Consider the following 14,722-nt stretch of genomic DNA (forward strand, 5'->3'; position numbering starts at 1 on the left):
TTCCCTAAACCTAATGCCAAGTATGATTCTTGCAGATTACAGCTGTTCTGGAAATCTTTAAGAAATATAATTTAGAAAAAAACCGAAAAATTCTAGAAAAAAATGTAGAATAACTTTTTAAAAAATAATTAAGAGCCAATTTAAAAATATATTCCATAAACGTCTAAGAAATGTCATTTTTTTCCCTTTTATTTAAAAAATCAGTTAATGGTAAATACTAAAATCATCTAGCTTATAGTGACATCTAGTGGCAATCCCTATGCATAAACTATTGAGACTGCTGGGAGAAATCTATCTTGGTATAAAACACAGTAAAAAATAGTCTACACATTCATCCATAAAAGAATTTTAGTGCAGTAATTTCTGTCATGGTTTCATGTTGGTTGCTTTTGTTTTAATTTTTATTTTAGAAATTAGAATTTTAATTTTTTATTTTTGCCCAATATTATTTTTCACTCCAGTGTATTTTATCACGAACATCAGATTTACACTGAAGTCTGTGAGAACATGGATATTAATTATCAAGATATTTACCTGATTTATACTAGTAATGATTGGACTCATCAGTAATACAAATTATTTCTCATGATTAATGTAAATATTTCAGTTTAAGAAATATGTCTCCAAAGCTCATGAACCTTCTACTATAGAATATTTTTATTTTAATGTACAAATTTTGGATTAGGAAGAAAACTGATATAAAAGTGGATTACTATTTTTTGAAGGAATAGGTAGAGACTGAATGCTTCCTTGAATAAATTTAAACAGTCCTCTGTTCAAAGTATCTAACTGATTAGGCTCATCCATTCAAATATCCACATGAGCAACCTCAGTACCATTTTGTTAGGCAAAGTGTGCCTTGGATGTTGTTTAATTTAGCCTTGTCATCTCAGAAATGAGGATTCTAAGACTAAAACTTAAATGACAGTCACATAGCACAAAAAATAGGTGGAATTAGAGTCCTGGTTTCTCAACTTCTGCTAATTTGCTCTTGTCAAATTTTGGGGTTTTTTTTTCCCTCTTTTTTTCATGTATAAATTTGTGCCCTCAACCAGCTATCTTGGAATTTTCTGCATAGATTTATTTATTTATTTATAATTTTTTATTTTTCAAAGAGTTAACAATCATTATTTATATTAGTTTCAGGTGTACAGCATAGCAGTTAGATATTTATATAATTTATGAAGTGATTCCCCCGATTAGTCCAGTACCCACCCAGCACTATACCTGGTTATTACAATATTATTAACTATATTCCCGGTGCTGTAGATTTATTTTATACTATAACTTTCTAGTAGTCATACATTGTGAAATATCCTTATGTACTGCTTACTATTTATTTGTCCTCAAAGCTTTCTCTTTAACAAGTTTATTATTACATAGTCTTTCATCAAATATTTATTTTGCTCACACTTTGGACAGACACTGTAAGGTATTAGTAATTTATAGGGCAAATTAGGCATTTGGGAGAATTTACAGAAAAATAGAAGGAACTCTTGCCTGTGGACAGCTTACAGTCTGGTAAGTTGAACTGATTTTCAGAAGTTTCTGAACTTCTGATTTTCAATCAGTTTCTACAGACAAGACAGCTAAGTCCTGTACCCATGTCTGTCCACTTTTGCTACATTTATAAGATACATGTGCATTATTTATTGCCTTCGAGAGTGTATGTGGCTGTTATTGATGGGCCCTGAGGTATACATTTTAATTTGCTTCAGTAAATTTATATTTCTGTATACAGTTTTTACTTTATCTATAAGAAAAGCTTCTTACACTATGAATTTTGAATCCAGGTGATCAGAAATATAGCTTTAACATAGCTTTATTGCTACTTTTTGCCAGTAAGATTGTCCAAATCCAAAGGAAATGGATTTTATTGGAGAGTCTTTTTCTCTGACAGTGGATCCGAATTCTTGTAGGTCCAAATTTATTTTAAGCAGGAAACGAATGGTATTACTACCACTTTAAATAAACCAATTGAAAGAAACAAATCTTTTTGTTAAAAAAAAGAAAATCCTGTCTATTTGTTCTGAGATATGACTATTATTCAGGAAAAAAGGAGAAATGTGGAGAGAAAATAGCATTTTAAGACATGGCATTGTCTGATAGGACTTCTTTTCTGTAGCTTAAGGCATCACACTTTTTGTCAACACCATTTAAAAATTAAACAATACATTATTAAACTCCTTAGAAAGGAAATTATTTTGAGCTAACTCAATTAAATTAGAATGCCCACTAAAAGCATTTACAGGTCAAATTACGGGACATCTCTGGGAAGTTAATACTTTACCAGGAAATAAACACGTTTTTCCAAATCAAGATGAAGGCCACCCCCAGGCTTCTCTTCCCTTCTTTTTTACCTTTCTTATTCAGCTTTATTTTCCATTTCCCAGAATTCTGTAGAAGCAGCTCTAGCTGCTTGCAAGTATTTTCAGACAGTTGATTTAAAAGTGGTATTGCTGACATGTTAAACTACTGTGTTTATATTTTTCTGATTTGGTAAATGAATAGGGATATTTGTAGAAATATGTTTACTTAAAAATCTTTTAAAGGGACTATGTTAAATGACATATGGATGATATTTCAAAACACTTATAAGTAGTTACCCTCATGCTGCCTATTATTGTCTACTCATGGAATTTCTCTCAGGGTATATAAAAGCCACACCTCTTGCATATAATATTCAAATGCTCATCCTTAAAAAAAAAATGTATTCTGCAGACTAAATTCTTTTTCATGGTTGAAAAATTAATTCCAGATTTATTATTTTGAGAAAGCCATAGGAATCTATAGGACTCATAAGATCCGTAATTATTGATCCATAAGAATGCAATTGCGCACTGAAATGCATGAACAAAAATGGGAACTTTTTGAAATATTTTAAATTATTTAAAAATGTTTAAGCCATTTGTTTTTGAAAGTATGCCATTTTCTGAAAGTTTTCAATAAAATTGAATAATGATGCCTTATTATCATTTTCAGATTTACAAAGGCTTTGTGAAATCTCATATCCCATTTTGTTAAACTACTTTATTTCCTCCCTGACTTTTGTTCCAGAGTAGGGCTGGTGAAAAATTGTCTCTCTGGATTCTGGTCTATCTTTGGGACTTTGTTTCTGTAAAGAAGATGCCTAGAAGCCAGTGTTTCTTCCATATTTTATAGTTCACTCCTTCAGCTCTCCTGGGCTGTGGAATAAAAATATTAGAAGTATTGTCAGATTTTTAAAACTTGAAAACAAAACAAATCAGTCCATTATATCAAACTTTGACAAAAAGTAGAATTTTGTAAAAATCTGTGAATAAGATTTCACTGGTTTATATATTTATATATTGAATTCAAAAATACTTTTCACAAAATATTTTCCTGGCCTTCAAAAATATACTTTTTCTTTTCCTATAGCAGATTAAGTTTTTAATTATTTTTTAATTTTACTGGCTTTTCATTTCATTCTTGAGTAGATCCCCAGTATGAATGAAGGCATTTAGATGTTCCCGCTGGAAAATAACGATAACGATAGTCCTCATTTACATGGCTTTTCCTATGTGCCAGGTTCTTTGAAGCATTTTATATCTATTAACTCATTTTTTCTTCACCTAGACCCTATGATGTGAGTACAATGTGTGATCCCCATTTTAGAAATAATGTGTAGGACAAAGTCCCACAGCTGATGAAGAGCAGAGCTTGAATTTGGACCCAGACAATTTGTCTGAGGAGTTTCGTCCCAGGGAGAGGACAGTAATTCTTGGAGTTACTTAGATAAGAGAAACACCTCTGTGGGAAAAGGGACGATGTTCAGTTTCCCGTCTATGGGACCCAAGAGATGATATCTCAAGATTAATTATCATTTCAGCCTTCAGGAGTAGTTCTAAGCACATGTGTTTCTTTCATGTTTTCATTTGTGATAGTGGCACCTATATCAATAGATTGTGTAAGATGCTCTACCTACTATTGGGAAGACAGGGACCTTTAGATTCATGATGTAACACAGCCCCATGGGGAAGCCATTCTCATGACTGAAACCTTGGCTAGAAATTCTCTCACACGTCAGTCACACCCAAGTCTCTGAATATGCAGTTGTCAGTGACAATGCCCATAGGTTTGGTTGAAAGCACAAGTATCGAGACACATCCGAACGGGGTTCCATACCTGGGAATTTAGAAATGTTTTATTATTTAAAATTAGCAAAGCACAATGTGTATAAACCATATACAAATCTGAAAGAGCCAAGTAAGAATCTAGCCACCCAATCCATCCTCACACGGTGCTGACAAGGTCTGTTTGGTCGCAGATGACCACGAGAGTGTTACAATTGTCGTCTGATGCCTGGTGCCTTAAATTCTCCAGATCTTTCCATATTGGATTTTTTTTTTTTTTTCCCATCACAACTTGTCCCAGTTTTGCTGGGACTTTCCTGATTTTATTACTTCCCAGGAACCTCTCAGTCTTTGGCAAACAGGGACGGAAAGAAACTCTACTTTCTCCTAATGTTTTTCATATCCTATTCTTTATCTCCACCCATCTATCCCCCAGCTGTATGTCTGCATATGTATTGGCTGGAGGGGACACTGCAGACTTCCTCTGCATTTATTTTATTTAATTTCTAATTATTGTAAAGTTTCGGGGCTCTGATGGTTACGAATTCCTGAGAAAATGTTTTTGAAAATTTTCATTATCTAAATTACACTAACCGTATATTTTTACAAATGCTTATTTATTTTCTTTGGTATATTGACCTCTAGTGACAAAGATAGTAACTGGTAGAGCATATGTTTATTAACATCTCTCTGAAAAAGCTGTAAAAAGAGCATATAAAATTTTTTATTTATTATAAACACAAAATACAACTGAATAGGTTCTGAAACTAAAAAGGTAACTGCAATTAATGATGTATATATGTTTTTCCCAATCAAGTTAGTAAATATTTCTACCGAACTAAAGTAATACTGTTCTACATATTCTGTGTTAAAGTTCTATAACACACACATACTCACGCAGGAGTTTCATATATTTTATTGATTTTAAAGTTATTTCTTATTCCTTTGAATTCCAGTTTTTTAAGTTATTAAAATTAAACTTACTGACCTTTTCTCACTAGAATAGTTATTTTAAACTAAAAACAATGAGGTATAATAATAAAAAAATATTTATTGAGAGTTACTATAAAGTAGGCACTGTTTTATGTGATTTTTGCGTATTAATTAAATCCTCGAAACCCACTACAATTGTACTATAATTATTATGTCTTTTACCCTTGGGATCAGAGAAGTGACAGCTCTTACCCACAGGCCCTGAGCTAGCTCTCAGGTGTTGGAGCTGTGATTCCAAGCTAGCAGTCTGTGTCCAGGGCCTGTGCCAGGACCTAGTGCACCATTCGATCCTCCAATTATGGTAAACATATCTGATGATAGAAATGAATACACAGAAGCTAAAGAATAGTTAGGCTACATTGAAATAGAAATAGGACCCGTTAAAGCTCACTGAGCTTACCTGTCTCATTTTTCCCACCCTGGGCAGAGTGTGGTGGCCGACTGAGAGCAGAATCGCAACCCGCAGACCTGTACTCGCATGCTCAGTTCGGTGATAACAACTACCCGGGACAGGTCGACTGTGAATGGCTGTTGGTGTCAGAACGGGGCTCTCGACTCGAGTTATCCTTCCCGATTTTTGAAGTGGAAGAAGAAGCTGACTGTGGCTATGACTATGTTGAACTCTTTGGCGGTCTTGATTCGACAGCCGTGGGGCTTGGTCGGTTCTGTGGATCAGGGGTAAATACAGTACCAGCAGGTTGCCATAGACATGATTCATGACTGACATGTGTAACATATACAAAAAAGCAGTGTTTCCAACAAAAAAACTTATATTATTAACGGCTTGACAAATTATAACACACTCACCAATTCCAATCACTTCCCAGCTCTAGTGAATTTGCTTGATAATATCAAACAAGACAGATGAATTCAGTAGTTATAATTTTTTTGTTATTGTCCCCATTCTAAATTTTATATTCATGTTTTTATTGTGTAATAAATATTTAAATATTTAATAATGCAATATATTTTAACATACACATTTGACAGCATTGTCATCTTGATAAATTAAATCATATTTTATCAAAATAATACATATTTTGTTGTGAAGACATTAGTCCCAATTTTTTGAATGTCTATCAGTATTTATTGCTTAAATAATACTATTGAACTGTCCAAATAGCAACTGAAATGAAACAAACAACAACAACAAAAACCTCTTGGTACTTAGATTATTAAAATAAGAAGAAATTGACAACTTGGATTCTGGAAGTGCACCTGAAACAAATTTAATGTCTCTTTATCCTCTCTGAACCTCACTTTATTCATTTGTAAATCTGAGGAACTTGGCTTAAAAATTGGGGGAAAAAACACCAAGTTCTAGAACTTAGAAACAGACTTAAGTATGTTCAAAGCTCAGATACATCACTGAGTTGAACATGCCCTTTGTTTCTCTGAAACTCGTGTTCCCATCTGTAAAATGGAGAAGTCCCGCATATACACTTTCATGGTTGTTGGAGGATTAACTCACATACAAAAATAGTTTCCAAACATGAATTACATTGAAGACAAAATGACTCATTCTGTTGTTTACTTGCTCATTTGTTTGTTTTTCAGCCACCAGAAGAGATCTATTCAATCGGGGATGCAGTTTTAGTTCATTTTCACACCGATGATACAATCAACAAGAAAGGATTTCATATAAGATACAAAAGTGTTAGATTTCCAGATACCACACATACCAAATAATAACGCCAAAACCTCCTTCAGAACATAAAGGAATGTGCATAATGGAGAGAAGACGTGTTTTTTTTTAAATGAAGATATTATCACAAAAGTTTTATATAATGAATTTGAACAGAAGAAAACTATAAGACCCGAACTATCTCTGTACTAAAGGAGAAGTTTCTAGCTAACCCTGATCAGCATTACCAGGATATTTGAACTCCGTGCTTGACAGTATAAATAAAGCTGGTGAACGGGCATCATGTGCTTCAAGGACGGCTCCACAAGCTTTTGCTCTCAGCTTGACATAGTTGCCTCATAACTCAGACAGTTACTTTCAGGGTCTGTGTTGCTGCAGTGTTCTTTTTGACAATTCTGCAAGATTTGGGAGAAATAATAAAATAATCTTGCAGGTCATAAACTGGAAAATCCTCTCCTTATATCTTAAGATAAATTGCTTTGGCTTTCTATCTTGGACCCAGTGTATACCAGATCCATATAAGATGTTGTGAAATGGGAATCTTTTAAGGGTGATTCGTACTTTAAATGTGGGTGTGTCCAGTGTTCAAAAACTGGAATATTTCAGCTTCATTATTTTCCCTTGCAGGCCAGATTAACCTCTTTGAAACATAAATCTTCTTGAGACCACTTTATTTTACTGGTATTTTGACAAGTTTGAAATGTCAGTAGTTTCTATTACTGCAGGTAAACTCTAGACATCATTTATTTAAGTGCTGGAAAATGCCTAGTTGATTGATAAACTCAATTCTTTCAGTAAAAGTGCTACCTTTTCACACCAAATCCAAGAAGCCCTGTGATGTCTTCCGAACTTTATGAGAGAACTCCCAACAGGTGTGAACAGGATTCTTCTACGTGACGGCCTGGATGGTTCATACTCAAGTTACCACTGCTGCTATCGTCTTTCTTTTGTTGTTGATCTGTTGTAGTTGTTATTGTTGATGTTGTCATGGTTAATGTATTTAAAAAAATGAAATGAAATGAAGCAGAAGTAAGCCTTGTAAGAATTGAAAGATCTTTTTTTTTCTCCTCCAGGGATCCACTTTAAAAAAATGCAATGTTGGAAAAGGATTTGTTTCTCAAAGACTTCCTATGGTGCTATTCCATAAATATTTTTTTTTTTAAACAAAGTTTGTGATCTTTGAGCCAACCACCTGTAGACTATGAATGTCTCCCTCTGTGTGGCTGGTGGCATTTGATAACTAAAGACTTGTTAAATGTATCAAGAGCATATCATTGCAAGGGCAGCACTTGTCCTGTGGAACAACTACTTATAATGCCTTAGAATTCTTGCACATGATAAAACAGATCCTTGTAGAAACACAGCTTTTGAAATATGGAACATAATAGTGTATGTGAATTAGCAGCTCTATGAAGAAACTCCATTTCTGTGTCAGAACATTGGGTATAAATATGCTGACTTGCTTTTGTTGTAGAAAATGAATTTTCTGCTTTAAAGCCATGTACGTTTTTAATATTAATGTATGTATATGTGAGATTGTCTGAGTGACTGAAGCTATAAGAAGATGAAAAGTAGTGGGTGGTTGAAAAGTTAAAATTTATGTGCCAAGTTCTACCAGAATCCTGTTTGAAGTAGCACCTTTCTTAGGAGGTTTCATGGACAAATAATGGGAACTACTAATTATTATTATTATCAACCCATTAAAAAAAGGCTCTTTCCTTTTGATATATTTTGATGTTGATGTAGGTTTCTCTATGAAGTACTTTTGTTTCTGTTACCTGTCCATGAACATTCAACATTTAATAAAATTGGGTATTTCTCTTCATTTTACCAAATTAAACTATACACACAGATGTAGCTTATTTGTTTTTTGTCATCGTTTCCCTGAAGAACCTTTTCTTGCATATGAATTATAATATGTAAATACATTTTTAAAACCAAGCTTTTGATCTTATTGAATGTTACTTTGGAAACGTATAACTATCGCCTGCAATATAATGAATTTTTTAGTGGAGCTGATTTATTCCAGTAACTTCTATATTTTTTCACTAGTCTCCATTTAGTCAAAATTTATCAGGAATAGGACAGAGAGGAGAAAAAACCATTAACACCTAGTGTACCTAGACTGTGCCTAGCCTGGTATTGGGCACATGCACTAGCTCTTTTTAAATTTTATGCTACCCTTTGAAAATTGTGGTAATGTTCTCATTCTGTAGTTCAGGAACCGAGGCTCAAAGGTGTGTTCTTTCCAGGGGTCACAGTGTAAAGTTAGATGTTGAAACTCAGCTTGTCTGATATAAAAATCTGTGCTTGTTCTACAAAACATAGTAGAATCAATCTTGACATATATAAATAGATTTTTTTGTGATGAAGCTTTTCCACATAAAGTAAATTTTAGGGGTGAATTATGGTAAAACTTCAGAAACAGCATGACAATTCGAATATCAACTGTAGATAGCTTTAAGGACCAGTTAGTACTAGAAATTAAAAAACAAAAAACAAAAAACAAAAAAAAACACCCTATAGTTTGGAGTTAGTAACTTTGGCCTTTTGTTAAAATAAATACATTAAATTATTTTATCTGCTGTGTTAGGGAAAATGTGTTCTACTTTAAGAAATATTCTGGATATTCCAGTTGACATTAGGCCACAATGAGCTGCTTCGATACAACCAAGAAGTTAAAGTAAAAAGTATTTAGAAAGTATGTAGAGATGTCGTCATAACTTTAGGTCCTCAATGTGAACATTAATTTTTATTGTATCTTATGTCAGATAACAGTTCGCTGCATATTATTTTTATATTAATTCGAATTTGGCTTAAATGTGTTAAGTGGGAATACAGACAGCTTGTTTTGTTAATAATTGTTAGTTACTGTTCTAGACATTTTATTAAATTAATTTTGTAAATTATTTTCAACCCCTACATCATTATATTGGTTGTTCTCTCTATTTTGCCACAGTTCAATTCTTATATAGTTCTATACAGAGAAAAAAAAAAAAACTGCTCCCGCTTCATATGATTTTATTAAATTATTTTTAAAAGTCATCAGTCTAGTTTATTACCATGACTTAACATCTCTGCACAAAACAACATTTTTAAAGAAATGTATGAGAAACGGCACATATTTTCAAAGTCCCCCAAAATGGTCACTGCCTGTATTGGCTGGATTTTTGCTATCTAAGACTAATTTTAACATATCACAGTATCAGATTCAAATTCTGTCCAATCGTGTTTTTAAATGTCTTAGTCTCTTTTATTTGGTTTCTATTACTATTACATTTTTTATGGTAAGCCTCAAGTAGGAAATTTTGTTCTCCCACAGAGAAAATCTCTAAAAGCATCCAAAAATTATTATGCTTCAAAGAATAAATGTTATTTTTAAAAGGAATATTAAATTACATACTTGCTTAGACTTAGCAAACTATAGCTATTGTGATATTAAAAATAACTTTTACTTGAAGAAATTAGCAAAATGTTTGCAAATTTAGTTAGTGATAATGAGACTAAAACTTACTTTTTTGGAAAATCTTTAATACCACTTGTTAAATATGGCATGGGAGGAGGAAAACAGGAAAAATAATTACCTCCCAAAGTTTTATAACTTGAATTGCAGTAATGCCTTCTATCTTATAAGGAAAAAAATGTGTCATATGAGCTTATCAAAAAGAAAAAAGCTGGACTGAGTGAATGGAAGCATTTTATGCTTCAACACATAGTAAATGGTTGTTGATGAATACTTAGCTTTTAGTCTTTTACTGTTATTGTTACGAAACTGAGAAATTTCGTTATTAGCTTAGGAAACGATTGATAAAAAGGCTGCCTCTGATACTTTGTGAGATATTGTTATTAGTCTCCAAACTATCTTTTGACATCTACTTTTTTATTGTCCAGCCTTCAACCTGCCAGCGTATTCAACCCAAATCCAACTCACCATGTAACTGATTCTAGTCTGCACCACGACATCTGCTTCGTGCAGACTGAGGCAGGATGATTCAAAAAAGGTTATAAGCCCTGAGCCCTGTATTTAAACCTCCCTCTCATACAATTTTTTAAACAGAAATTAACACAATAAATAACTTCTAATTTTTGAAGACTTGTAGGTGGAAATATATTTGGGTTAAAACATTTGAAAAGGGAAGACCTAAGGAAGCAAGAAGCTTAAGACATGTAGATAAAAGATGCTGGCAGCTGAGTCTGTTTTGCCTTTGCTGCCAGCATGAAGGTGTTGAGTAAATAATAAAATTACTTGTGTTGTTGTGTTATTTCTATACAAATACGAGCTAATGGCTTTGCCAATCCCTCTGCTCTTAATATTTTTTGTATAGCTGGAAAATTAGTTATATAGCATTTCATTTTTATACAATGTTAAATTTGTAGAGTATACTTGCATCTTAAATGAAAATAGCAACTAAGGCTTTCAAATTGGTATACAATAGTTTAAACATGTGCTCTATGCCTCAGTGGTTTTCTCTGCAAATTACATTATAAAAAACAGATCCAGTGGTAAGACTATTATAGGATTATTATTTTAGTTATAATACAACAAATTTAAGGACTGAAAAACGTCATATCTATTGAAAGCTCTATCAAAAATTTTTTAAGAATAACTAGAAATTTAGTTAAAAATTATAATTTTCAATCATGATTTTTTCATGATTTTTAAGGGAATATATCAGAATCAGTGATTCATAAATATTTAAAATTTAAAACATCTGCCAGGCATTTTTAAAAATGTCTGATATATTAACTCATTTAATACAACTGTGAGTTATATTTTATTGTCTCTATTACTGGTAACAAATATACTGGTAATCACAATAAATGTAAATCGCAATAAATCACTAAAATGTTAAAGGAAAGACATTCAGGTTGGATTAAAATTTTATTTATAAGCTTTTAGAAAGGATGGTTGTAAAACATAGTATCAGAAAAGTCAAAAGTGAAAAAGTCATAGCAGGTACTTCTAAGCTAAAAAATGCTGGTGTTTCTATAGTAATATTAAATAAGCTTAAGGCATAAAAGATCATTTGGGATAAAATGTGTGAGTCCACAATGATAAAAAGAAATGATAGGTTAAAAAATTGAAAACTTAAATTTTAAAAACAAATTTGGATGAATGTAAGAACAGAGCCGCAAAATATATAAAATTGTCAAAATCATGTAAAAAAATGTAATCCATGATAAGTAAGAATACTAAGGTCGCGGTAAAAGAGATATAAAGATATTAGGTATTTGCAGTCTATACATCTGATGAAAAATTAGAATCTAGATTATATAAAGGTATCCTAAAAGTTGACAAATTACATGCTGCGAACCAAATTCAGCTTGCTGCTTGTTTGTACAGTCCACGAGTGAAGAATGATATGTAAAAAAGACCGTTAGCCTTTTGGCAAGAACGGTCAAAAAGCTGAGGACAATGCCTGTTGGCCCATAAATCCTAAAATACTATTTGGCCCTTTCTCGAAAAAAGATAGCCAACCCATGCAATAACAAATGTGCAAAGGATATGTATAGGCAATTCACAGAAGAGGAATTCAGAATGGTCAATAAACAGCTAAAAATCTCTTTGACACTGCTATTTGAAAATTTTCAATTTAAAAAGTGGGATACTACTTTATATCTGTTGCATTTGTAAAAATTAAAGTCTTATACACTTTCAAGAGTTTGCAGGGGCGTAGAGAGCATAGGAACTCTTAATTGCTGGAAGGAAGGTAACAATGCAAATACTTTAGATAGCTACTTGATCATATCTAACACTTGGAAGGCGTCTTACCCATCAAACAGAAATTCCATCGCATGATATAAAAAAATTATTGTACTCTTGCCTGGTGTTAGAGAAGCCAATCGAACTGCCAGAGCTGGGCACCAGAGAAGCTGGGCCAAGACTTTGTTTGGAGAATTTTGACTACTGATTCAATTTCTTTACTAGTAATTAGCCTGGCAGGTTTTCGATTTCATCATAAGCCAGTCTTCATGATTCAGTAGGTTGTATGTTAATAAGAATTTATCCATTTCTTCTAGGTTGTTCAATTTGTTGGCATGTATTTATTTGTTCATAGAAATTTCTTAAGATCCTGTGTATGTGTGGTATCAGTTGTAACGTCTCCTCTTTCACTTAGTTTTATGTATTTGTGCTATTTTCTTGGTAAATCTAGCTAAGGTTTGTCAATTTTGTTTGTCTTTTCAAAGAACCAGCTCTTATTTTGATTGATCTTTTTTTTTGAATAGTCAATGTTCAAAATTTCCCAATTACCCCAATTAAAATAGTTAATTATTTCTAGGACAATACCTATATCTATATCTTTATAACTATCATTTACCATCTATATGTCTACATATATGTTAGGTATAAGTTACACTTATTATGACAGCTGGTCTCTTATAGGTAGTTTTCTTCTCCAATTAATTATTACATTAATAATCACTCATTCCACTTAGTTCTCCAATATATTTTAAATATTATGGAAATTCCTCAGGAAAATTTATTTTTTACTTATATTTTATTTTCAGAAAAGTTCAGTGTTATCTCCAATTACTGATGAATTAGAACCAATCTTTTTTCTTGATAATTAAGAATTTTAGATATATTATTTTCTTAAAAGTATGCATTAGTTTACAAAAAAGTATGCCATAATCTTTTATCATATAATTTTTACACCAACATTTATTAAGCTCTTCCCATGTGCCAGACACTATTTTAAGATATTTAATTATATTAATTTCTTTAATCCTCAAATAATCCTACAAGATAAATCCATTTTTACAAATGGAATAACTGTGTCACATAGTAAAAAGTACTAACGACTTCATTATTTTTAATCTTCCAGTCTTTGACAGACTATGATACAGCTATTTTGCCAGGATATTTAATGTAGTACCATTTTCTTTTTTCCTGAGTACTTACGTGCTTTGAAGATCTATAGCTGCATTAATCTTATGGTTATTAACATACTAAAGTTTATTTAAGGAATGTGTGCAAATAAGCTTGAGGAAAGTGTTAAGGAAGTCAAAATGTATTTTAAAATATTATATTTGGGAGTAGTAAACCAAGTAAAGCCCATTTGTGACTAGTCAGATAATTTTACAGACACACCAAATAGTAAGGCCACTTTATATAAGGGAGAATGTCAGTAATATTATCCTTAATATTGTCACAGTTAATCAAGTGTACTTAATTTCTCAATATTGGATATAATGATTAAAATACACTAATATTAACCTATTTTATAACATGTTTTGAAGCATTTTGTCTTGCTTCTTTCAGTTGGGGTTTATCTACTTATTAACATAGATTTTTAATAGTAGACTTAAAAACAAGTATGAGGTGGATATACTAGTTTGTATTGATTAGCACACAAATGAGTGTATTCGTGTGATAATGTTATAATGCCCTTGGGAGTTCCTCAGGTCTCAGTCCTATGTCTGTTTTCATTTGACACTATTTCCCTAGCCTCTCATCCTCACAGGGAGGTGGTAACTTCCACATTCATACAGCCGGTTCAGACATCTTTGTTATGTCCCCGATGTGAATATCAAACTGCCAACCAGCTATTTCAAAAACACTTCAAGGTCAACGTTCAAACTAAAGTCAGGTTTCCACATACTCCGTATCATGAATGATGTAATTCTTCCTCCAGTTGAATAAGCCCTAATCCTAGGTGTAATATAGAAATTCTTCCACTTTACATTCCGTATCCAATTCAGTACCAAGTCTTATCACTATTACTTCTTAAATCTCTCAATTGTTCTGTTTCTCTTCATCTCTATTGCTACTAACTTAGTGCAAGTTACTGTCATACCATTCTTGCCCTTTTGTAATACCTCACTCTATGCCAGTCATCCAAGCTCTCTACATATATTCACTTATTTAATCCTAATCTTATGCGGGGGCCAGCACAGTGATTATCCTGATTTGAGTCATTAAGTAATCTGTTTAATATCATACACCTAGTGAGTGGAAGAACTGGAACTTGAACCAGGTCTATCAGGT

At 32.4% G+C, this 14,722-nt stretch overlaps 1 protein-coding gene across 6 annotated transcripts in view; it reads left to right on the plus strand.

Moving 5' to 3' along the window:
- Positions 1 to 9,641, plus strand: part of TLL1 (tolloid like 1) — a 166,832-nt gene extending 157,191 nt beyond the window's left edge. For 4 of the 6 annotated variants that reach the window (XM_015593281.2, XM_025050407.1, XM_025050408.1 and 1 more), the window contains 2 exons: positions 5,515 to 5,765; positions 6,645 to 9,641. In XM_015593281.2, coding sequence (XP_015448767.1) covers positions 5,515 to 5,765; positions 6,645 to 6,776 — 383 coding nt within the window. In that variant the 3' untranslated portion in view covers positions 6,777 to 9,641. The remainder of the gene's footprint in view (positions 1 to 5,514; positions 5,766 to 6,644) is intronic. The other 2 variants (XM_025050406.1, XM_025050409.1) reach the window with 2 other exon arrangements.
- Positions 9,642 to 14,722: the final 5,081 nt, after the last annotated feature.

This window comes from Pteropus alecto, unplaced genomic scaffold (genome assembly GCF_000325575.1).
Source record: "Pteropus alecto unplaced genomic scaffold, ASM32557v1 scaffold166, whole genome shotgun sequence".
NCBI classification, from domain to species: Eukaryota; Metazoa; Chordata; class Mammalia; order Chiroptera; family Pteropodidae; genus Pteropus; species Pteropus alecto.